The sequence below is a fragment of the Schistocerca nitens genome, chromosome 5 (genome assembly GCF_023898315.1).
Source record: "Schistocerca nitens isolate TAMUIC-IGC-003100 chromosome 5, iqSchNite1.1, whole genome shotgun sequence".
In the NCBI taxonomy this organism is placed as follows: Eukaryota; Metazoa; Arthropoda; class Insecta; order Orthoptera; family Acrididae; genus Schistocerca; species Schistocerca nitens.
Window position 1 is genome coordinate 765,579,577 of NC_064618.1, and position 26,177 is coordinate 765,605,753.

A 26,177-nucleotide genomic window follows, 5' to 3' on the forward strand; every position below is an offset into this window, starting at 1 on the left:
TGGACTGCAGACATTGCATTTTAAGTGGACTTGAATGAACACTGCCCACAGTAAGACATTGCAAGATGAGAAACAACTGCTTTCGCATTTAATGGGGATGCATTCAAAAAGAAAATTGCATTGTAGAAGGTACACTTTCTGACAAACACAGACCAGGTCTCTAAGCCCACTGGCATTAAAGAATTCATTGTGGCCTTGAAAGAATTACAAGGATCGTTTTGTAAATGTTTTGAGGCCGTTTGCCATTTTAGTTGAAAGTGCCCCTGTGGGTGTAACTGACTGATCTGTAAAGTAATTATCATTTTAAAGGCAAATCCCTTTAGTGTTAAGACTGTCCAGGACATTTACTTGATTTCCTCAGATAGTTTCCATGTCTACATGATGAAGTCACAAAAGTACTACAACATTTCAACCAACATGTGTGAAAGATGTTTCTTAGATTATGAAACTAAATAAGATATGATTACTTGGCAACTTGAGAGTGAAGATCTGTGAAATTGTCTGTGTCTGTCCACATGCCAACAATGTGCAGCAGATAAAAATTAGATTATGTCTACAGCACACCAAAAATAAATAATAGTGCAAATTTTTTTTTTGTCTGTGTTGTTGTTAAATGTGAAATACAAAACAGAGTCATATGCAGTGTGACTCTAGTGCCAATTAAATGTGGTGCATTCTCAGTTTCCCCCTCAGTCTGCATGTTGGGGAAATGTGCAGCAAGGCTGTGCACTACAGCACTTGTACCGAGGAATGGATCGCAAGCAAATTCTTGGGCACCCCTGAGGTACAGGATGCCCCATCAGAATGTTATTTGCCCTCACAAACACTATGAATTTTTAGTTTCGCTGCACATGGCGTCAATGTTGAACAATAGTTGTGAGTAAGGACCGGACAGAATGTACGCCTGTTATACAATATTGTAGGTGTAAAATCAGTCTGTACATATGTAGACCATGAGGGATCACCAAAATTCACTGTATTAAGTTTGGAGAAACAGTTCACAGTTAAAGACTGCCATTGTTGCATCACACTCACTGTGATCTGTGCAGCAATGTTAGCACTCAGGTCCTATTCTAATCTGCACACTGTTTGTTGTTGCGAGTACCGAGCTCCTTTAATACCCCATATAATCGGAGCTCATAAAATGGCTGGTGGGCATGAAGTTGTGTCTGCTGATTGCATTGCAGACACGAAAAAACACTTCAGCACAGAATACCACAGTAATTCTGGCGGTTTCACAGACAGGGTCTCTAACGTGGTTAGTTTCCTCTATGGTGTAGACAAGAAATGACCCAATGCTACACAGATATGTAAAATCTCAACAAATATAATTTATATATCCAAAAACAAAGATGATGTGACTTACCAAACGAAAGCGCTGGCAGGTCGATAGACACACAAACAAACACAAACACACACAAAATTCAGCTTTCGCAACAAACTGTTGCCTCATCAGGAAAGGTGTGTCTATCGACCTGCCAGCGCTTTCGTTTGGTAAGTCACATCATCTTTGTTTTTGGATATATTTTTCCCACATGGAATGTTTCCCTCTATTATATTAATATCAAATATAATTTATTTTACACAGCACAATACACAAACATCTTGCAGTTGCAGTTGCTCGGTCTGAACTAACCATTTTGGGTGCCAACACTTTACTGTTCAGTGACAGTCTTTGTGGTGCTGTCCTCACAAAATATTCGTGATTTATTATGAGATGATACGATTATGTGTAAGGGATTTTTGTGGATTATTATTATTATGAACAATACAATGGAGAGGTTAGGGTTATGGCTTTATTGTCATGAAAATGTACAGGACTTTATTAATTACGTTACATCAAACATTTAAGTGGCATAAGTAATTTACGAGAATAATTACAAGGATGGTCACTGACAAAATGGATTTTTATCTGCTGCCTTAGTGATTATGATGATGATTTGTAGTGGTTGGGTCAAGCTGATAACTTAGAAGCAATTACAAGTATGTTGGATAGTGAATTAATGATGATGAGATGTAATGATGTTGCCCATAACTGTGTACCCTCTAAAAGTAAAGTAGAAATGAGTGTTGACAAAAATGTTACGATTAATGGAAAATTTAAGAATGGGATTTATTTATTTACTTTCTTGGGGGGGTGTTAAATATCACGAATGGGGTGAAAACTTCGTCATGGAATAATTTACATGAAATAATTATAGTTTTTACTAATCAGCATTCTTTTATGATGTATTGAGAGGTCATATTTCAGATTTTTCTGCCTTTTAGTTTCATGTTTGTATGTATTAGCACTTAGTTGCCATTTCTAGGATTAGTCTTGCTTAAGCATAATCTAGTTTGTTGGTACAATACGTACATAACAAATACATGGTGATTTTAAGACACCCTTTCAATACATTACGGAAACCACCGTTATTCACTAATGTTGTTAAGGATGAATCTGTATATACTGTGATAGATGACGGAATGTTTGTGAAAATAGGTGTAAGGAGTAGGAAGGGTTACTAACCAATTTAATGTTTAATGAGCAAAATAATTAACATTTCATTTTCATTGTTACTAATGTAGGCACACAGTAATCAGTTCAGTATACAACCACAATTATAAAGGTGCATTGTGTTTTTTGTAGTAATTATGAATCTATTCCAACACTGTGATCAGAATACTTACGTAATGTGAAGGTGCTGTCTTGCTTAATGTTTGCTACTGTCATGAAATTCTGTACAAGTGTATGATGTCTTGTAAATGTTGTGCATATTCTTTCTAATAAGGCAATTTGTTTGATCACATTGTCAGTTTTGACAAACATGCCACAGCAGTACTAATTATAAAGGATTTGAGACACTACTTCAGATATTGAGCTCATCTTGCTGCTATTGTACTTGGATTTGTGTATTTAGTGATGTATAAATACACTACAGTTTTTGAAAACATTTTTCATGCACCAGTTATCTCATTTATGCAATTGGACCGTGTATTAGTAGGCCTTTTTGAATACGTTCCTACTAACATACGTATCCATCCCTCCGATATTTATAGTTTCATCTGTTTAATGCCTCTGTCATCCCTTAATTGTATACAATGCTAATTAGGGTGTACGATTTGTATGAAAGAAGCAATCTCTAATGTAGAGTTCAAGCAGGATACAAGCAAAGGAGATGAAGAAAGAAGACTGTACCCGGAGACAAGAAACAGGGTAGAAGAAAGAGGATGAAAGTAATAGTATATGCATTTGTTTAATTTGTCACATTCAACAAAAACTACACAGTATGCAGGGGCACCTGTAATAAAAGATACTAGTCGATTCAGTTCGTCCAGTGTCTACACAATTCAGACACCTAGAATGTATATTTTTTCTTTTACATTTATGTATCAGCAGAATCTCCTGTATAAATTGTTTGCACAAAATTCTGGGAGTGTGCGCAATGAAACAGACCGAGACTTACATACTGGATAATATGACAACCACAACTAAAATATTTGATACACTTGTCTATTTCATCTTTCGTAGCAAACCTGTCAATTTTTACATTACACTAGTGCTAATCAAATATGCTAATTTTCCTGTAATATTTCTTTCATTTACACTCATCTATAAATTAAATATCTAACCAAATGAAATAATAATAGATGTTCTTACATCACTGGATTGTTAAAATCACGATTCATGTAAATTTCATATAAAGGCGCCAGATTTTGAAGAACTGTATTTACTGGAAAGATGATTGTACAAATTAATATCCTAATGTTAAAGCTCAAAGTAAATAAAAAATTAGGTAAGTTAAATGTGAAAAGTTTGCTATCACAAAAAAGGCTGATAAAATTGTCACTGTAATTGTGTAGCCTGAATGGTAAAGTAAATTTTAACATGAACCTCATAGCACAATCATCTGGGTTATAAAATTGTAATTATGCTACATGTCTTAACAAGGAGGTTAGCACTAATCCATTGTTAAAAGTTTATATACGCGACTGTGCATTGCAGTTCAGTTTGGGACAGTTTTTTCTCAGTTGAACACAGTTGTGTCTCAGTTTTGCCACAATATTTTCTCAGTCTGATTGTTAATGAAAAGTTTTGTAATGGAGAACAGAGGAAACAACAAATAAATTTTGGATATTGAAAAATTTTGATTACGAGAAACCTAATTTCTAATAATGTAAGGATGCAACTTATATGAAGATAACCAATGCAATACTTTCTGTACCAAACAAAAAGAATGTGTCAATTTGATCAACAATCATCGACACCTCTGATGCATCAAGATCAGTATTTTAGTATTACTGATTCATTTTCCTCCTTCGACGTTTATCTTTTACAATAATTTCTGTAAATTAATGCACTTAAATTTATAAGCAATTTATGTCTTAGTCATGAGAAGGAAGGTTTCAATAGTCACAGGACCACCTGGTATCGGTTCTACGCCATCTACAGTGCTCTGAAGCACCAGTGTGCACTTTTAAGGTGGTGACTAATATTTTGTCCAGTAAGCTGATATGTTTTAGGGACTTGCCACACATTGTACAGGTCTTCCATAAAAAATGATAAAAGTCGTCTTACACAATGATTTACCTTTCCTCTTGCTATGTGATGAAGGGAACAACAATACCATAGTGATAGTGGAAAAAGTGCAAAGAGTACAAGTTTCATTCATTCCATTTTATTAAATATTAAATTGTGAATACAGACTGGTTTATTTTAATAAGAGTTGCACCTGTGGCAATAAAATGTCTCGTGAGTGGGCACATGACCAGCATGGTTGCCACTGGAATGAACAAGACAGAGCACACTAGTGTAATAAAATCACATTTTTGTTGGCAGATGAAAATTATTGAAGTCAAGAAACATCACTTCGCATGTGAAGAAAGTTTGATGGAATGTACTTCTGACTTGGCCATTCCACACATGTATTTCTGGTGCTGTATTCTGATTCATTATTATTTAACTGTACCTGTTAACATATGACAGAAACTGAAAGGATATTATGTAAAACTGAACTGGGACAAACTGCAACTTTTTGTTCCATACATACACACATACATACATACATTCTTATACAAGTTTTTGATGACAGTAATGACAAAATGGGAAATAAGCTCTTGTAGCAATTAGCATGGCCATGAACAGACCATTACATTTGTGATCTTTCTTAACCTGTCTGCTTACAAATGACCAGTATCACAGAGTGACTGTACCAAATTGTACTCCTCATCTTGTGAGAATCAACACCTGGAATGGAGACAAGTGGTGTACAGTCCTAATAACAGTTTTACAAAAACCACATGAGATTATTTCTATCAGAAGTATAAACAGTGTAGTGTATTACTAAATTATGTAATTTTATAGAAAATGTTATCAAATATTAATTTGAGCCAAAATATTTCCACCATAATTTCTTTTTCAAGAAATTTCATCTGACAGACAATTGCTTCCTGGTGTGTCAGACTCACAAAATACATTACTCCAAATATTTCTTTTCATGCACAGATTTGTCCATTGTTTCACAGTTTGTCTTAGATCGCATGAAATTACTTCTTATAAATTCAAAATTCAGTCACCTTTTTATGTAGTGATTACACACCAATTAAGTACAATGAGATTTTGAAATCAATTAGGTTTTTTGAGTGATAATAGTTCACTGCTAACTCTACTCATTATCATCTTAATTTTAATATGTCAAATTGTACCATGAACTCTACATTGCCAGAGTTCCTTAATGAAATACCTCTGGAATTTTCAACAGACAGAAACCAAAACCACATACCCACATAAATGAAATGCAAGTATGCCTTGTAACTGAGAGAGTGACAGTGATAATGAAAACATTAATCAGATGCTGACCCCCCCCCCCCCCCCCTGCCCTTGAAATCTACTCACTAAAGTTTATATTGTGACTAACTAAACTCTCTTTATAGCTTGGGAGTTGATAAGTACAGGTAATATAGCCTTGTAACTATCATCATATGTAAATTTGAAATGTAACATGCTTCAGTACCAGAAAGGTAATTACACAAAAGAAAAGAGTATTTGGGAGCACTTCCAGTTTAAGGGTACTGAAAAAAGCTATATTTTGCTTCCTGTTATTACCAACACTAGTAACACAAAATATAGACATAAAATCAACAAAACCATGAAACGATTATTTTTCCAAGTAGGCATTTGCTCCATTGCCATTACAATTGGCTTGAATTGAGGCAGCCTTTTACAACGTGGCTATATAAATGTAATGGCAGATATAATTTCAGAGAAATGTGTTCTGTCTCCAATCACATCAAATATGTAGTTCATCAGTAACTTCATCAAAGCTGAAAAGGTGGAGTCGTAAGTCGCTGTCATGCTCTTCCTCTTTGTGCTGAACACATTTACAGGAATAAGTGAAAATGGCACTCTTAGTTAAGAAAAGATCACATCTTTTGTAGTTTATTACAGTTCATGTGCAAATGTTAATTACTTAAATTTATGAATAATGTTCAAAAATATCCAGTTATTTTTTGACAGCTTCAAGAAAAAAGGGTCATGAGCACTATGTGAGGATTTCTGCACTGAATCACTGGTTAAAAAGTCTGTGCCAAAACAATGAAGCTGCAGGATGGAATTAAAAGCAATCACAACAACACTGCAGTGTGACAAACAGAAATGGAAGATGAATTAAAAAATGCTTGTGAACTCAATCACAATGCTGGAAAACAATACTAGTATATTTTAACTTGCACAACTAAATTATTCGTGTCTTAGTGGGTAAAAGCCTAAACTCCATAAGTTGGAGGAAGATAGGGTGAAACCTCAATTAGGACCATGCCTAATAAACCACTGTCATGTGCAAACACACCTTTGGCTTGAAGACAAATTCACTTGCCAGATTGCTGTCAAATGACCATTTTCTTGCTTCTATTATTTCTATTCTGGATTCTATATCCTTTTCAGTGTCATTCATGCAACATCACAAGTTTACATTTATACGTACACTTCCTAATAACACAAAAAGCTGTTACAAGTAATGAAAAATGAGCATCATCTTTCAAGGTTAATCATTCTAGTTTAGCTTGTAGAAATGTAAATTTCATGAAAAGACTGTATCACAATTCATAATCACATACAATTGACACAATATTCTCAAGTGCCATAAGAATTAACATAAAATGTATTGTGTGGAAACAAATGATTGCAGTGTTTCCAAAAGTTCCATTGGTCACATTTGTTTCATGACTCCAAAGCTCATTATTTTGCTAATGTCATTACAGACTCAGTCTTCTATCCACAACAGCTGTATGGACAAATAAAATAGTAGGCACAATGAGTATATATTTTTGTAACTACATACTACAGTATTGACTGAAAACTCTAATTACATCATTTGTTCACACATAAAGCATAACAATACAGCAATATTAAAACAACTCAAAACTGCAATGTGCATAAACAGTAGATAGGGATCTTTTGAGATTTCTGATTTATGGACATTAGGCTGTGGACTAAGGCAAGTTTCAGTGTCTAAAAATTTCATCTCGTAAAGCTGGAGACATCTTGAGGTTATAAAGACATCTTCAGTTGACTTTCAAACTTAAAAAAAACTGTTCAATTTGCTGAGACTGTTTGATTTTGAAAATCAACTAATGACATCTTTCTAGTCTCTGAGAATTTCTTCAGCATTGGGAGATGAAATAATCAGCACTCTAACGTGCTTTAAGCCATAGCCTAATGCCCGAAGTTGCTAAGAACGTAAATACCGGCTGTGAAACCAGCATTGTATGGCCAATGGCTAGGGACATCAGCATGTAACTAAGCTGGACATCACTGTGCAATTACAAAAACATTTATGTTGTATACACTGTACACTTTCATGAGAAATTTCAAGACACAAACATCATTCAGATTGCTTAGGCTAGACAAAAAGCAAAAACTGACGCCATGTTCTGTTAGTACCAGAATAATGACAGACCAGAAAGATCATCTGTTATAAGTAACACAAATTAAAACTGGATGATTACTTTTGTGGTATACAGCACTTGATAAAGTTCTGTTTAACTATTCCAGTATAATACAGCTGACCTAAACAATAAAGTAGGTTATATACATATATATATATACAAAAAAATAAGAACAGAAAGACTAGTACTGTTGATGAAATAAGTTTTCGAGAGCTGCAACTATTACTTTAAGCTACTTCAGACTTGAAGCCAGTGAGTACATGTTTGTGGATTCTGTATAAACATAATAAAATATTTACTGTTCCCTTTCTGTCCTCACATTCTTCACTTACTCAATTACCAGTAGTCACTGAAAATGTTTGTTTTACTTGTGAAGATCAGCTTACTGTGTTGGTAATAAATGTGGGCCTAAAGTTCATACAACTTTCACCCTACTGTCTTAGATAACACATGAAACAAATAAAAATAGTACCTGAAAACTAGTGTTAATCTGTGGTGATGTATTCATGATAGCTTGACAATATCCCATGGTGACTAAGAAAGTGAAAACTCACTTCCTGCTAATTTTTCTAACTGTGATATTATACATGGAAATTATTTTGATAAATTGGCAGGTATAACAACAGTTTCAAAGCTGAATCGTGTATCAATAAGATAAAGAAATAAATCAGTTGAATACAATAATTGACATATTACATTCCAGTTCATGTAACAAAATCATTTGGAATGTAATATCACCTTCTTTTAAACTTTTCTCTCTCTCTCTTAACAAAATTTCTCCAGTTAAATGTGTTATTAAGTAAACTTATTCACAAGTGTCATACTGGATAATTACACTTGTATATGTTTACATGGATAAATACATGCCAATGTGCAAATTTAAACTATTAAAAAACCCCACTTTCTTTTAAACAACTTGCAGAACTAATACACAAACAGCTTACTCTGTTAAATATCTGTGATTATCATAACTTTTTGCACCAAACTGTATCTATAATCACAAATTATAATTAAAATCTTCAAGTAATCATTCATGAACAATTTCTACTGTAACTTCAGTTTTGTAACTGCTGGATAAGGAGGAGGAGGGGGGGGGGGGGGGGAGAAAGGTGCTTTAGGAAATCCTCCTTTCAGTTAAAAACTGAACAATGGAAAATCCAAGATGAATGTAACAATATTATGAAAAGATAGTTGCTACTCATCTTATTGACAGATGCTGAATCACTGATAGGCACAACAAAAAGACTTTCAAAAAATTAGCTTTTGGCCAACAAGGCCTTTGTCGAAGATACAACGAATTCTCTCTCTCTCTCTCTCTCTCTCTCTCTCTCTCTCTCACACACACACACACACACACACACACACACACACACACTCACACTAAGTGCGCACAGGCGTAGTATCTCCAACGAAGGCCTTGTTGGCTGAAAGCTCATTTTCTGACAATCTTTTTGTTGTGCCTATCTGCAACTCAGCATCTTCGCTATATGGTGAACAGCAACTATCTTCTTCATAATATTGTTACATTCTTTTCAGTTAACTATGTCCACAAGTACACTGTTCAACATGAACCTGCAAATGTCTGTGAACACCTTACAGAGTTTAGACTCTGTTCTCAACACTATTAACCAAAGTTTGCTTAGACACGAGCTTTGTGTTTCAACAAATGTAATGTCTCTACAAAATGGTCCTGTCATAACTAAATTTTGAGTAGTTGCTGATGAATAACACAAAGCATTTATTATCCTTCAGTTTTTTTTTGTTTCACTTCCCCCCCCCCCTTTTTTTTGTTCACACTTCTTTCCCTGAAAAATAATTAAAAAAAAGTGAAACCCAAGTGATCTGCTGAATCTTCTTATCATGATTTTCGAAGCAGATAAGACAAAAAAGTTCTTGGTTTTGGGTAAAATAGGAAACATTAGCTACACCAATACATTATCTGTATTAATCTGAAGAACTGCATCACATATGAATCATAAGCTAAAAGATCATAACACAGATAGAACTTCAACTTATAAACCACACAAATATGACATGACACCTTGTGATTTATCCAAATACAACTAAACCAGTCTCCAGCAGTCCATAACAAATGAATCATTAACAGTTACTTCAAACTGAAGAAAGCAGTGTAAGATAAGTGGCATGACACACTTTACTTAACTGAAAACAAATTTTCTAACTGTTGTACATATTACACAATTAAATTCTTACCTTCCCATAACAAACATTGCTGCTACAAATAGATATTTTATTACACTTCAAATTTGGATGAAAGCATTTATTCCCCACTTAATGGACATCAATTTTTCATGCAATAATGAAGAATCAAAATTTAGAATATTTGACTTTTTCTCTAAGGGTAAAAAAAGAATATGCAATTAAAAATAGTATACTGGAAGATGGCAAAATTTAATAATAACCAGAATGGAGAAGGATTTAACAGACATTAACCAAGAATGTACCATAGCTGAAATTCTGATGTTTCATTGAAGAGCTGCCAAGTTCAGGTAACTGTCTTGCCATTATTATAAGATTTCCCATTACTTCTCTGTGGAACTGAGTTAAAGCTTTGTTTTTAGTGATTGTTGAAATAACAACACGATCGATCGCAATAAACAAAGATAGAACAGAGGAAATGTTGAAAATAAAGATTAGAGTGCCTAATATTCACAGGTGATCTGGCATTATTAGCAAAAAATTATAGTATACAACCAGAAACTGATTGAAAAACTACTTACAAGTGCAGGAAAGACAGAACTAAAGCCATCTTATAAGCAGACAGATTACATTTATACCAATACAATAAACAAAACCATCTGGAAATGAGGTTTAAAAACTTCAAGAGAACAGACAAATTTAATCATCTTGGGGAATTGTTACAGCAAATAAAGGAATAGCTATCTAGATGGAACTAGCATACAGGATTGTACACAACAAGAGAGTTAACAACAAAGTAATGACAAAGCATTACACCAAATTAGTAAAGACAGAAGCATTTTATAGTTCAGAATGCCTGTCATGGAACAAAAAATAAGCAATAAAAGAGAATTTAAAAAAATTACTTAACATTTTATGATGCAAAAAGCCAATTCATGAAAGGAGGTGAAAATAAATATGTATGCAGATGTCTAGAGAAGATAACGGACACCCTATGCAACACAACACTAAAATTATGAGTGCATTGTAAGAAACAGATAAATTAGATTCTAAAATGACAGCTAAAAGTAACCATAAAATGGAAAAAGGAAATACAAAAAATTCACCCAAGTTATGACTGATTAAATGGATACTTGCAAGTGTTTCAGACATATGTCAAGGGACCCTACGAAATAAAAACTACAATAGCCTACAGCATATTTCAGAAGAAAGGAGGAAGATGCTCAGTAAAAGAATGAAGAAATTCTGAGATAAAGAAAAGAGTCACTCCAGGGACTCAATTAAATATAATTAAAATGCAGAGTCAAAGCACATCAAAAGTGTTTGACACATTGTTTACTAAGCAGCAAATGGGATATAATGTAATAAGAAATAGAACTCATTACAGAAAAATAATGCAGATCAAAAAGTACAATGCAAAGTTTGTATCCACACACTGTTTCTTTAGTAAGTAAGAAAAACATTAAGCAATTAATATGATACGTGGAGGATCAAGGAAACATTTCCAAATTAGTCATCTTGGATTAGGATAAAATCACATAATTACAGGATGTTACTAAACCTATTACTCTGGTCACTTGAGGCCCATCATGAAGTTTCATGCTAAATTACAAAAAGGCTGGTATAAGACAAAATAACACAGCAAACAGATATTCTGTCAAATTCTCCACACACTGTAAGATATCATGAATTTTGTCCCACACAGTATACAGCATGTTCCATCAACTTTTCATTGAAATCACATTTGTTCATTGTACTGCGTTGCATGCTTGATGGGGCATCTCATATTTTGTCCTGTTCTCTCTCATCTCCCACTAACAGGAGCACCTCTTTTTTCCTGTTTGTCTTTTGTCTTCAAATTTGAATCAATGCTTTATCTCATATGTTTACATAAACAATATTTGTTCCTCCAAGCTGATAATCTGCGAAAAAAAAAAAAAAAAAAAATGAAATGAGCGTATGGAATTGCTGGCCGGGAGGCCACATCCGGGGAAGTTCAGCCACCAAGTGTGTCTTATTTCAGTCGACGCCACATTGGGCGACTTGCATGCCGGTGATGAGGATGAAATGATGATGAGGACAACACAACATTCAATCCACGAGCGGAGAAAATCTCCAACCCAGCCAGGAATCGAAACCAGGCCCGCTGCACAGGTGGCAAGCACGTAACCACTCAGCTAAGCAGACGGACTGATAATCTGCAGAACAGACTGAACAAGTTAAGAACCTTCTTTCTGTTTATTGTTACCTGTTCATTGCTTACAGTCTGCCTATTAGATATTTCCTGTCAAATTAAAATCAACATGGAGAATACACTTTAAAACAAATATACCAGTACTTGTGAAAAACAAGGCTTGCACACAGTAATGTCCTCACTGTGCTACCAAAGTGAATTAATATATCACAGGTGGAAATTCTGTGTTCATTTTACTGCACTTTACCTTTTCTCCCAAAATTACTTTGTTTTTCTATAAAATTAGTACAAAATCAAAACTTTTTAACTAACACTTATGATTCATTTCCACACTAGCACCCCTTTTCATCAATGCCTGCTACCTGGAAATATGTCCACATGTCCTTTCAAGTAACTTATCTTTTACTGCAGATATAAATACATAAAAAGCATGTCTGCTCTGATTATACTGAACATAAAATATAGTGAATGTTATAATAACAAACATGCACAAGCAATTTATTTTTGTGTGCTAAAAACTATGCATTCTCATCTTTCAAATGGTACAATAAAAACAATGAATGCTTGTGCATTAAGTATCAGTTCCAAGTTCAATATGAAAGTATGTACATTTAAATGTAACAAGGAAAACAATCAATTATTGATAAAATTATTTCATTGGATAGATAAAAAATCTACTCACCAAGTGGCGGCAGCAGAACACAAACATCAAAGACTGTTGTGACTGGCAAGCTTTCGAGGTCAGTGGCTCCCTCTTCTTGCAGAATGGTTGAAAGGGAAGGAAGAAGGGTGAAGGAAAAGGACTGGAGAGGTCTTGGAAAAGGGATCGATTATGGGAAAGTCGCCCAGAACTGCAGGTCAGGGGAGACTTACCATACGGGATGATAAGGAAAGAGAGACTGAGAAGGAAGATCAGTCTTTCCTTCTCATCCCGTACAGTAAGTCTCCACTGACCCGCTGTTCTGGGTGACTTTTCCATAATCTACCCCTTTTCCAAGACCTCTCCAGTCCTTTTCCTTCACCCTCCTTCCTTCCCTTTCAACCCTTCTGCCTGAAGAAGGAGCCACTGGCTCTGAAAGCTTGCCAATCACAACAGTCTTATGTGTGTGTTCTGCCACTGCTTGGTGAGTAGATTTTTTTATCTAACCAATTAAATAATTTTGTGCATTTAAATTGTTTAATAAGAGATTTTATAGTCTTAATAATGATTAGAATACAGTCGTGTTAAATTAGAACAGTATCTTTTTGGTAAATCTTGAAAAGATGTGACATAACTGTTCAATGTAACAGTAGCTATTGAAAGCAACCACCAAATTATGTAAGAGAAGCCACTGTTTCAACAAAACACAGTGTTAGTAACAGCAAAGTAATTAAAAGGGGCAAAGTGCAGCTTGTTTTTATTGTATTCATTGAGGCAAAATGAATTATTGTGTAAATTTAAAATTTATTTTCTTAATGACTTTCACAGCCATAACAGCACAGGTAGAATTACTATTTTCCTTTATTTCCAACAAAAAGTGCAAAATAATGGGCTTTACCTGCTGGCTATTAATATTTTTCTTTATTTGCCACGATTGTCAGCAGAAACAGGAACTGCCAATTCCTTTATCACAACAGAGCAGTCTACTACCTTCTCTCGTGTAATTAAAATCTCAGGAGTTCGCCATACAGGCATAAGAATACAAATGCAGTATTGGAAACAAAGATACGGTACAAAGCTTGCTGATACTTCTCACAATAAAGTATGTTTAATGTTCTGGCTCAAAATACTTTTATAACATTCAACCAAGTCATTTATTTCCTACAATGTCATGTTGCTTGGTGCCATTATGCAAAAATCACAGTCTAAACTGAATGGATTGTGAAATAAAGCAATAAGTTGTGAATTTGATTTGCTGTAGCCAACTTGATAAAAAATACAGCATACATGTAGAACAGAAAATCTAACTTGTAATGAGCACACATATGGCATGAATTCTCCTGTATCAAATGTTCACAACAGCATTTGGAACTGTTAACAATTATGTTAATTTCAAACAAAGTATCTCAAGATATTCAGACAGCAATACTTTCTGTAGTTAGCTAAAGTTATTTTGTTTCTGGATTACATGTAGTGCATTTACAAAATGTCTATTCACTAGTTGAGAATGATATTTTCATACTTTCCCTGTAGCTTTGTACAATATTCTGATGGTAAGAGGGAGGGAGGGACGGAGGAGGAAGGGGGGGAGGGAGGGAGAGGGGGGGGGGAGAGAGAGAGAGAGAGAGAGAGAGAGAGAGAGAGAGAGAGAGAGAGAGAGAGAGAGAGACTGTTGGGGGAGGGGAGAGTTTTAAACCTATTAGTGCACTGCCATTATACCATGAAAATTAGCCACATTAGGCATTCAAATGGAACTGCTTAGTGACAGTTCCCATCTTTACTTTTTCTCCTCTCTTTTCTTCAATATATGGACAGTGCCATAACTATCAAAGGCAAAATCACAAAGAGAAGAAAGAGTGTAGAGAGGGGGAGGCACTGCTGGCTCTTATAAATGGCAGCACAATATTTATATTGGAAAAAAAGTCTACAAATGAGAACAACTATCACATATAAAACAAATTATGTGAAATGGAGGAAGGTGGATAAGAAACATCCAAAATACAGTACAATAACAAGCATCCCTTAACCTGGAGTCCACAGTGACTTGCAAAATATTTAAACAGAATTGTCAGCAGCCAAATATCACAATTTTTAAGTGTGATTGTAAATGTGGTTTAGAAGTTCTGCCACTGGAAGGTCATTCAATCAGTGCTAAACCTAATCTAGTAAAGAACATCACAATGTACAAAATAATAAAGGACAAGAAAGAGTATAATTAATATACCAAGTGATTCATTCATATTAGAAAATATTTATCTTTCATAACATGAATATTCATATGAACACAAATAATAGAACAAAATAGAAAAGAAGGTAACAAAAATCATTCTGGACAGTATATTTTAAGTCACATAAACTTTAGCTTTAGTTCAAAATATCACAACACTGTAGCAGCGTCAACAGGCTCAGTATGAAACAATGAACTGGAAAGCCATTATGAATGTAAATTGTGACTGGTATTGCACTGCAGTTACTACAATGGTACAGGTACTACTGATTCAAAATCTTTGTCGTGAGACATATTTGAAATAAAAAATTGTAACTGTATAGCTAAAAAATCTTCAAATTAGGTTTTAGAAAACATATGTTATAAACAGAATCTTCTTCATGGAACAGTCATGAAAATACAGTTTCTGTATTTCCTACATATAAATAAGTGAGGGGGATAAAAACTAGTTAGGAATATGTATCAGTCAAGACACCATGGAAATTGCTTCCTGAAAAGACATGTAAGCCAGATATTTTCAACAATATTTGTACGAAGAAATAACAATTTATAACTGCAATGAAAGCAATTATTTATGGTAGAGCATTATTCCATAAGAAATAAATTAGAAACTGTAAATCAAAACTGTTAATTAATTCACTTTGAAACACATTACTCTTTAGAATAAACCACATATGAGGCATAGTGATACACTATTTTACAATATGTCAATGGCAGCAAGTATAGGACAAATTGTAATCAACATCTGAATTAAAGTAATAAAAAACTGTCGTGTAGCACCAAGATACCCTCACATTCTCAGAGTACGTAAACCTGTTCTGTAGCCAAAATTAAATATTAAATGAGCTATGTCTTTAAAACGATACACAGAAATAAATATTTTGTTATCATATTTGAATCTGAATTGATACTCAGAATTCTGATGGCTTTGGTATATTACAGGAAATTCTTTTTCTCATGAAATAAAAGTAATACACTTAAAGTTTAGAAACACTTTTGCAAAGAGAAAACTCACCATGCATCAAACACACATTTAATAGTACAAAAATAACACATTCTAACACATTTTTGAAGTACACATAATACTTTCAAACATTTGCTATCATGTAGCACACAATTAAATGATTTAAATGTTTAGCCACCATACATACATAACTTTTAGGACACAAAACAACTGTTTGTCTTGTCCTAAATAACGCACCGGAAAACATAATTTAAGAGGAAAATACCCAAATCTAAACCTTAAGTCTTCTGACAATGCTCCACATAGAGCAGAAGTTCTTAAAAGTTATATCACAGTGACAATTCTATTATCTAGACATTTACTGTATTGGCATGATTTGCTCTTTCAAAGAAAGAGCCAACGTTAATACAATTACATTATGCTGCTCATACAGCAACTCATATTTGATACAAAACAATAACAGTTACACGTACAGATTTAAAACACATTAGCAAGAGACATGACAAATCGTTGATGACTAAAGGCAGCAACCTCAAGAGACGTGGTGGGGTACAAAAGAAATCAGTTCCACTTGAGCGTCTGCAGAGGGGGAGGAACTGCGTTCATCTTCCAGCAACTGCTCACTGTAGTAGTGAGGGGTGTTCAAGTAGTCTATGACTCGGCGAGGCAGTGGCAGGGTGTGAATCAAGTCACGCCGTACTAGTTTCAGTATAACAAACCTGTAACAATTGGCATTATAGTACAAGGTTACAGAATAACAATGATGCAGAAATAAAAAGGATACTCTAGCAGTGCAGAAAGTTAAAACTCTGCATAACCCCGTTAAAAAAAGTAAATAAACTGCATATATAGTTATGGATAACAATATTTTAATCATCTATACTAGGTACATAGCAGTTAAGAGTGTAAATGTCAACATTGAATGGATATGGATAACAATCAGTTTTCTTCCCTCCACCACCTCTCATCCAACTGCGAGGGAGAATGTTACACAGTTCTTCACAGAACTAGACTGTTAAGGAATGATTAACTAACTGTTGTTATACTTCAGGGGTCTCTTATGTGTCACATTCCGATTCTGTAAAGTAATCAGTATGAAATGATTCTACAATATAATTTCGTGTGTGATTACTGACTCTCAATGGTATTTTAACAAACATATGGGAGTTTCTGAGCAGATGATTCTGTACATCTGTTTCATCTGGTAACACAGAATGAAGGATAATCAATAATTAATGAACTCCACGAGTTTAAATAAAACAGACAACACAATTGTCTGAGTGTATGACTAATTGTGCTGCTGACAGACTACAAGAAGTGATTTGTTACTACATAAATGTAATTTGCAAGAAAATCTTACAATAACTGAATGATCAGTAAGTACGTTTTCAAGAATTCACTGACCAGATTTTTGATATATTATTTAACCAATATTTAAAGCTGGAATGTCATTCACAGTAGTAGGGAGTTTAACAGGAGCCAGACTGCAAACATACACTTCATAATTTTTGTCCATAAGCAGAAAAAAGAGGAGCTTCACTCACACTGCTCCCCCTTCCCAGAAGACAGATATTTATAAACACCTTAAGAAGATAAAGACGAACGTTGACTTAATTATCTGCTTCTGTAGACAATAGTACAAAAAGTGGTGCGAGGTCATTAAAGAAGGAGCATAAGCTCAGTGAAGAATGTGGTAGGACTTCTGCCACATATTTTCCAAAGGAACTATACCAGCAGTTGCTAAGTAGGCTTACCATACGTCCAGGTCTAGACCAAACAGCCCTGGTCTTTTAATGCAGTCCATGGTAATGTCTGGTGTTCCAAAAGTGTCCTTGGTTTGAGCATTTTATTACTGGTGAGAACTTTTTAAAATTTTAGATCTATAAAATCAACATCACATTTTTAAAGATTCATAAGAGAATGTTTAAAAATGCCAGGCCTCTCTCAGCTGACCATGAGCAAGCAATGATGTTGGTTAGGTGGTATGGCTACTGGTTCCACAACAACTTTTCACTCAGTCATTTAACAACACAAAAGGTGCAACTTGTTCATGATGCTTTCATCTGTAAAGTAACTCATCTACACTTTTCAATAATTCTCTCTGTGTATGTTTTCCATTGCATCATTTGGCAACGGGGAAAAGAGAATGTGTATTTAAAGTTTTACACCATCTTCGGCCAAAGATCTGCTACCCACTCTAAAAGAAAATAATGATGTTCAGGAACAAAATTTTTCTTAAGTGTATAAATTTTTGTAATAGTAATACCCAATACCTAGACTTGTGGAGAATCAGCTTCGATAAAGTTGGTAAATGGATAAATTTGTGAACTGAAATTGCCTGGTCTAGAGTGTGCACAAGTTGTCAATGAAATTATTAAAGATTCCATAAATACACATGACCTATTTCATGAACATACATTTTTGAACCAGATAATTGAAAACCACATGGTTTAGAACATCTGCTCCAGTTGAGAGAGAGTTCTCAATTATGGGGTACATCTGGCTTGCAGAAAGGTATAGCCTTTCAGCATCTACTGTTAAATACTTGCTAGTGTTAAAATTAATGCAAAACTTCCTTATTGTGAGTTTTATGTTGTAATTCAAACAAACCTATCCTGAAGAGAGTCACGTCCAGTGAAAAATACAACTGAATAAATACATTTTTAATGTTTCCGTAAACTGTTAAAGACATTTCAGCAATTTCAAAACTATGTGCTGACCCAAAAAATATGGTTAGCCAAGCTTTAAGCAATTAAGCAAAGTCACAGAAAACATAAATTGTATTGGCAGAATAGATTTGAACCTTAGCCCTCTTGGATGTGAGACCAGGTCTTAACCATTATGCCACCTCACTTGGTTGAAGTGACCCAATGAAACATGCTAGGATATCTGTACTTCTCGGTACATATATAGTAAACTATGGATAATCCCCTTTGCAGGTTATCTGCGACCTATTTTTCCCTATTTTTTTAACCTGCTCAAAATTTTTCTTTTACCCATAAGTGGTCACTGGTGAATGATAATGTCACATTACAACATGACTGTATTGTTCTGATGGACACTGTAGTTATTTGGTTTCTGTTAGTGCTGAAGAATGTATGAATAGCGAAGACTTGCTGTGCTGATGACATAGCAGAAACTGGAAATAATAAACAAACTTGAATAAGGCAGTAACAATATGCGGAATCTGGCACTGATTTACAATGCGGATGAAACTATGATCTGTGATACTTGGGGAAAAAAGACAAAATAATTTAATTTGCTAGTAGTTCTGCCTCCTCTATAATCTGTGTGTGTGTGTGTGTGTGTGTGTGTGTGTGTGTGTGTGTGTGTTTTCCTTTCATGATGAAGGCCCTAGCCGAAAGCTTTGTGTAAGCGTCTTTTAATTGTGCCTGTCCGCAACTTGATGTATTTTCTTTAATGTAAGTAGTAATCTGGCACTGATTTACAATGCGGCTGAAACTATGATCTGTGATACTTGGGGAAAAAAGACAAAATAATTTAATTTGCTAGTAGTTCTGCCTCCTCTATAATCTGTGTGTGTGTGTTTTCCTTTCATGATGAAGGCCCTAGCCGAAAGCTTTGTGTAAGCGTCTTTTAATTGTGCCTGTCCGCAACTTGATGTATTTTCTTTAATGTAAGTAGTAATCATCTTTTCCTACATTGTTGACTCATCTAACAGTTTGTCAAAGTGGAAAGTTATTAAAATGTCTCCATATGCAGAACTGGATAAAGCCATGTTGGAATGCTTTCAGCATAAAAGAGCAGGGGGCACACAAGTATCTGGCCCAACATGCACCCAAAAGTCCCAGTTTTTCTTTGAAGCCTTGGGGACTGAACGAAATTTTAATCCATCTTCCAGCTGGCTAATCAGATTTAAACATCATGGTAGCCACGACATTGCCACCCAAGGAGAAAAGTTTTTTTCTTTTTTTTGTCATCAGTCTTCTGACTGGTTTGATGCGGCCCGCCACAAATTCCTTTCCCGTGCTAACCTCTTCATCTCAGAGTAGCACTTGCAACCTACGTCCTCAATTATTTGCTTGACGTATTCCAATCTCCGTCTTCCTCTACAGTTTTTGCCCTCTACCGCTCCCTCTAGTACCATGGAAGTCATTCCCTCATGTCTTAGCAGATGTCCTATCATCCTGTCGCTTCTCCTTATCAGTGTTTTCCACATATTCCTTTCCTCTCCAATTCTGCGTAGAACCTCCTCATTCCTTACCTTATCAGTCCACCTAATTTTAAACATTCGTCTATAGCACCACATCTCAAATGCTTCGATTCTCTTCTGTTCCGGTTTTCCCACAGTCCATGTTTCACTGTCATACAATGCTGTACTCCAGACGTACATCCTCAGAAATTTCTTCCTCAAATTAAGGCCGGTATTTGATATTAGTAGACTTCTCTTGGCCAGAAATGCCTTTTTTGCCATAGCGAGTCTGCTTTTGATGTCCTCCTTGCTCCGTACGTCATTGGTTATTTTACTGCCTAGGTAGCAGAATTCCTTAACTTCATTGACTTCGTGACCATCAATCCAGATGTTAAGTTTCTCGCTGTTCTCATTTCTACTACTTCTCATTACCTTCGTCTTTCTCAGATTTACTCTCAAACCATACTGTGTACTCATTACACTGTTCATTCCGTTCAGCAGATCATTTAATTCTTCTTCACTTTCACTCAGGATAGCAATGTCATCAGCGAATCGTATCATTGATATCCTTTCACCTTGTATTTTAATTCCACTCCTGAACCTTTCTTTTATTTCCATCATTGCTTCCTCGATGTACAGATTGAAGAGTAGGGGCGAAAGGCTACAGCCTTGTCTTACACCCTTCTTAATACGAACACTTCGTTCTTGATCGTCCACTCTTATTATTCCCTCTTGGTTGTTGTACATATTGTATATGACCCGTCTCTCCCTATAGCTTACCCCTACTTTTTTCAGAATCTAGAACAGCTTGCACCATTTTATATTGTCGAACGCTTTTTCCAGGTCGACAAATCCTATGAAAGTGTCTTGATTTTTCTTTAGCCTTGCTTCCATTATTAGCCGTAACGTCAGAATTGCCTCTCTCGTCTCTTTACTTTTCCTAAAGCCAAACTGATCGTCACCTAGCGCATTCCCAATTTTCTTTTCCATTCTTCTGTATATTATTCTTGTAAGCAGCTTCGATGCATGAGCTGTTAAGCTGATTGTGCGACAATTCTCGCACTTGTCAGCTCTTTCCGTCTTCGGAATTGTGTGGATGATGCTTTTCCGAAAGTCAGATGGTATGTCGCCAGACTCATATATTCTATGCACCAACGTGAATAGTCGTTTTGTTGCCACTTCCCCCAATGATTTTAGAAATTCTGATGGAATGTTATCTATCCCTTCTGCCTTATTTGACCGTAAGTCCTCCAAAGCTCTTTTAAATTCCAATTCTAATACTGGATCCCCTATCTCTGCTAAATCGACTCCTGTTTCTTCTTCTATCACATCAGACAAATCTTCACCCTCATAGAGGCTTTCAATGTATTCTTTCCACCTATCTGCTCTCTCCTATGCATTTAACAGTGGAATTCTCATTGCACTCTTAATGTTACCACCGTTGCTTTTAATGTCACCAAAGGTTGTTTTGACTTTCCTGTATGCTGAGTCTGTCCTTCCGACAATCATATCTTTTTCGATGTCTTCACATTTTTCCTGCAGCCATTTCATCTTAGCTTCCCTGCACTTCCTATTTATTTCATTCCTCAGCGACTTGTATTTCTGTACTCCTGATTTTCCTGGAACATGTTTGTACTTCCTCCTTTCATCAATCAACTGAAGTATTTCTTCTGTTACCCATGGTTTCTTCGCAGCTACCTTCTTTGTACCTATGTTTTCCTTCCCAACTTCTGTGATGGCCCTTTTTAGAGATGTCCATTCCCCTTCAACTGTACTGCCTACTGCGCTATTCCTTATTGCTGTATCTATAGCGTTAGAGAACTTCAAACGTATCTCGTCATTCCTTAGTACTTCCGTATCCCACTTCTTTGCGTATTGATTCTTCCTGACTAATGTCTTGAACTTCAGCCTACTCTTCATCACTACTATATTGTGATCTGAGTCTATATCTGCTCCTGGGTACGCCTTACAATCCAGTATCTGATTTCGGAATCTCTGTCTGACCATGATGTAATCTAATTGAAATCTTCCCGTATCTCCCGGCCTTTTCCAAGTATACCTCCTCCTCTTGTGATTTTTGAACAGGGTATTCGCTATTACTAGCTGAAACTTGTTACAGAACTCAATTAGTCTTTCTCCTCTTTCATTCCTCGTCCCATGCCCATATTCTCCTGTAACCTTTTCTTCTACTCCTTCCCCTACAACTGCATTCCAGTCGCTCATGACTATTAGATTTTCGTCCCCCTTTACATACTGCATTACCCTTTCAATATCCTCATACACTTCCTCTATCTGTTCATCTTCAGCTTGCGACGTTGGCATGTATACCTGAACTATCGTTGTCGGTGTTGGTCTGCTGTCGATTCTGATTAGAACAACCCGGTCACTGAACTGTTCACAGTAACACACCCTCTGCCCTACCTTCCTATTCATAACGAATCCTACACCTGTTATACCATTTTTTGCTGCTGTTGATATTACCCGATACTCATCTGACCAGAAATCCTTGTCTTCCTTCCACTTCACTTCACTGACCCCTACTATATCTAGATTGAGCCTTTGCATTTCCCTTTTCAGATTTTCTAGTTTCCCTACCACGTTCAAGCTTCTGACATTCCACTCCCCGACTCGTAGAACGTTAGGCTTTCGTTGATTATTCAATCTTTTTCTCATGGTAACCTCCCCCTTGGCAGTCCCCTCCCAGAGATCCGAATGGGGGACTATTCCGGAATCTTTTGCCAATGGAGAGATCATCATGACACTTCTTCAATTACAGGCCACATGTCCTGTGGATAGACGTTACGTGTGTTTAATGCAGTGGTTTCCATTGCCTTCTGCATCCTCATGTCGTTGATCATTGCTGATTCTTCTGCCTTTGGGGGCAATTTCCCACCCCTAGGACAAGAGAGTGCCCTGAACCTCTATCCGCTCCTCCGCCCTCTTTGACAAGGCCGTTGGCAGAATGAGGCTGACTTCTTATGCCGGAAGTCTTCGGCCGCCAATGCTGATTATTTATCAAAATTTAGGCAGTGGCAGGGATCAAACCCGGGACCGAAGACGTTTTGATTATGAATCAAAGACGCTACCCCTAGACCACGGGTTAAGTGCACATAATAAGGTTGCTTCTGAATTTTGTTGGTTGGTTGGTTGGTTGGTTGGTTTGGGGAAGGAGACCAGACAGCGTGGTTATCGGTCTCATCGGATTAGGGAAGGATGGGAAAGGAAGTCGGCCGTGCCCTTTCAGAGGAACCATCCCGGCATTTGCCTGGAGTGATTTAGGGAAATCACGGAAAACCTAAATCAGGATGGCCGGACGCGGGATTGAACCGTCGTCCTTCCGAATGCGAGTCCAGTGTCTAACCACTGCGCCACCTCGCTCGGTCTCTGAATTTTGTAATGAGTTCAATGAGTTTACTGTACGAGAAAATTTAGAGATGGAGCAAATACAAAACACAAACAAAACTGGGCTGTTTTGAAAATTTCTACCAGCAAAGACTTTATTTTTCCAAACAATGCACCTGGTTATACATCAAGTACCAAAAGGATGACTGTGTTGTGTTGTGCTAATGATATGGGATCAAGTAAAGTTAAGTTTGGTACAGGGGTAAAGCTAAAAAACAGTGCTATTTCAGAGGAAAACAAATGTACAATTTACCTGTCCATTATTTTCACCAGAAAGGGATGGACCGCATAATATTTCAAACAGGTTCCATAACTGCTTTGTGTCACAGGTGTCAGACCTGCGAGGGCATTATTGTTACTGGGCAATGCATCATCACATCTGAATGAATTTGTTCTGAAATTGGATGACAGGATGATGATATTAAAACATTTACCCCATAATGCGACAGCTTTAATTCAGCCAATGGATCAGGGTGTCATAGCCACCGCGAAGAAAAGTTACAGAGAAAATCTGATACACAAACTTAATGATGAGGGCAGCAAGCTTCAAACATTTTGGAAATAACTGATAGTGCTAAATGCACTTTATGAAATTTTGAAGGCAAGGTAAGGTAAAACACTCAACCATACCCAAATCTTGGAAAAACATTAATCCTAAAACTAATGAAATCAGTGATTCCGATGATCAAGAAGACTGCTCATTAGCGACATTAGCTGATGTTCTGAAACGTACTCTAGGCAGTGAAATTGTTGACAAACAAAATATTTCTGAATAGTTGATGTGCGCTGCACAGAGCCAGGTCATGAAATGTTGAGTGACAGTGCGACTGTTCAGTGAGTAAATGGGAAATCTGAGGTGGTGAATGACAAGGACAAAGATGACAAGGACAAAGACGAAAATATTCCTCTAATTTCAGAAAGAGTAATTAGTTGTGCATCAGCACTTCAATGGGCCAATGGGTTAGACTATCTGCAACAGCAAGAAGATGCTCCCCTTTCTGACAAGTTGGTGTTTTCTCGAAAAATTCAATTAAAATAATTCTAGGAGATTTCAATGCCAAGTTAGGACATGAAACTCATTATAGACCTACAATTGGACCTCATAGTCTACATCAGCAGAGTAATGAAAACGGAACAAAACTTATTAGCTTTGCCACTTCCAAAAACATGATGATCAAAAGTACATATTTTGCACATAAAGATATACATAAACAAACATGGGCTTCAAGAGATGGCATCACAAAAAATCAAATTGATCATGTATTAATCGAAAAACAACATCATAAATGCATACATGATATCAGAAGTCAAAGGGGAGCAGACTGTGATTCGGATCACTTTCTTGTAAAAGCCAAGTTCAAGATCTCACTCTCAAGACATAAATGGTCTAAATTAAATGGTGTTCCTAGGTTTAATACAATGAAACTGAAAAACCCAAACATTCTCAACCAGTACATTAGAGAATTAGAAACACACAAACCTGAAGTGGAAAGTAAAATTAACAATGATGATACTAATCAAGCTTGGAACGCTCTGAAAGAAAATATCATACGAGCAACTACCTCAGTTCTGGGACATTTTACTACAACTAAGAACCCCTGGTTTGATGCCGAGTGCTCGAACGCTATCGAAGATAGAAAATTAGCAAGGGAAAAATTCCTACAAAAACCAATAACACAAAACAAACTTATTTTTGAAGAGAAACAGAAACTTGCCAGGAAACTCATTAGGAAAAAGAAAAGGGATTTTATGAATTACAAATTAAAAAGAGCTGAGAATGACCGTACCACAGACTCCAGAGGATTTTTCAAGAGCATAAATATGTTTAAAAGTGGGAATATAAAAAATTATGGACAGTTCATAACAGACCCAGATGGCTCCTTGCTAACAGAAAGAAGTGACATTGCTAACAGATGGAAGGAATATTTTAATGAGTTACTAAATGCTCCAACTATAAACGTCTCTCAGGAGGATGGCAATGAATATCTTACTGCTGACCCATCGGACGAAGAGCCCAGCTTAGCAGAAATTAAAGAAAGCATCAAGAAGCTGAAGAGACATAAAGCTCCTGGAAGTGATGGTATAGACACAGATATATGGAAGCTCAGTAAATTTCCTTTTGTAAACTGCTTACACAAAATCATCACCAACATCTGGAAGCAGGAACAGGTCCCACATGATTGGAAAGAAGTAGTTGTGTGCCCTATATACAAGAAGGGGGACCCAACAAATTGTTCAAACTACAGAGGAATTGCATTACTAAACACAACATATAAAATTCTGACAAATATACTGTTAGCAAGGATAAGCCCTTACGTTGAAGACTCCCTAGATGATGCCCAATGTGGATTTAGACCTAACAGATCGACTATTGACAATATATATGTCCTAAGGATGTTGGGTGAAAAGAAATATGAATTCAATCAAAATGTACATATGCTTTTCATTGATTTTAAAAAAGCTTTTGACAGTATCAACAGGGAATATTTATGGAAGTGCATGAGGCAGATT

The 26,177-nt window shown here is 36.0% G+C and overlaps 1 protein-coding gene across 2 annotated transcripts in view; it reads right to left on the reverse strand.

Annotated features, from left to right (window-relative positions):
* Positions 1 to 14,517: 14,517 nt before the first annotated feature.
* The window catches only part of LOC126259748 (uncharacterized), an 83,119-nt gene continuing 71,459 nt past the window's right edge, over positions 14,518 to 26,177 (reverse strand). Inside the window, exon 7 of one of the 2 annotated variants that reach the window (XM_049956738.1) lies at positions 14,518 to 16,830. In XM_049956738.1, the coding sequence (XP_049812695.1) occupies positions 16,644 to 16,830 (187 nt within the window). In that variant the 3' untranslated portion in view covers positions 14,518 to 16,643. The remainder of the gene's footprint in view (positions 16,831 to 26,177) is intronic. The other variant, XM_049956739.1, reaches the window with a different exon arrangement.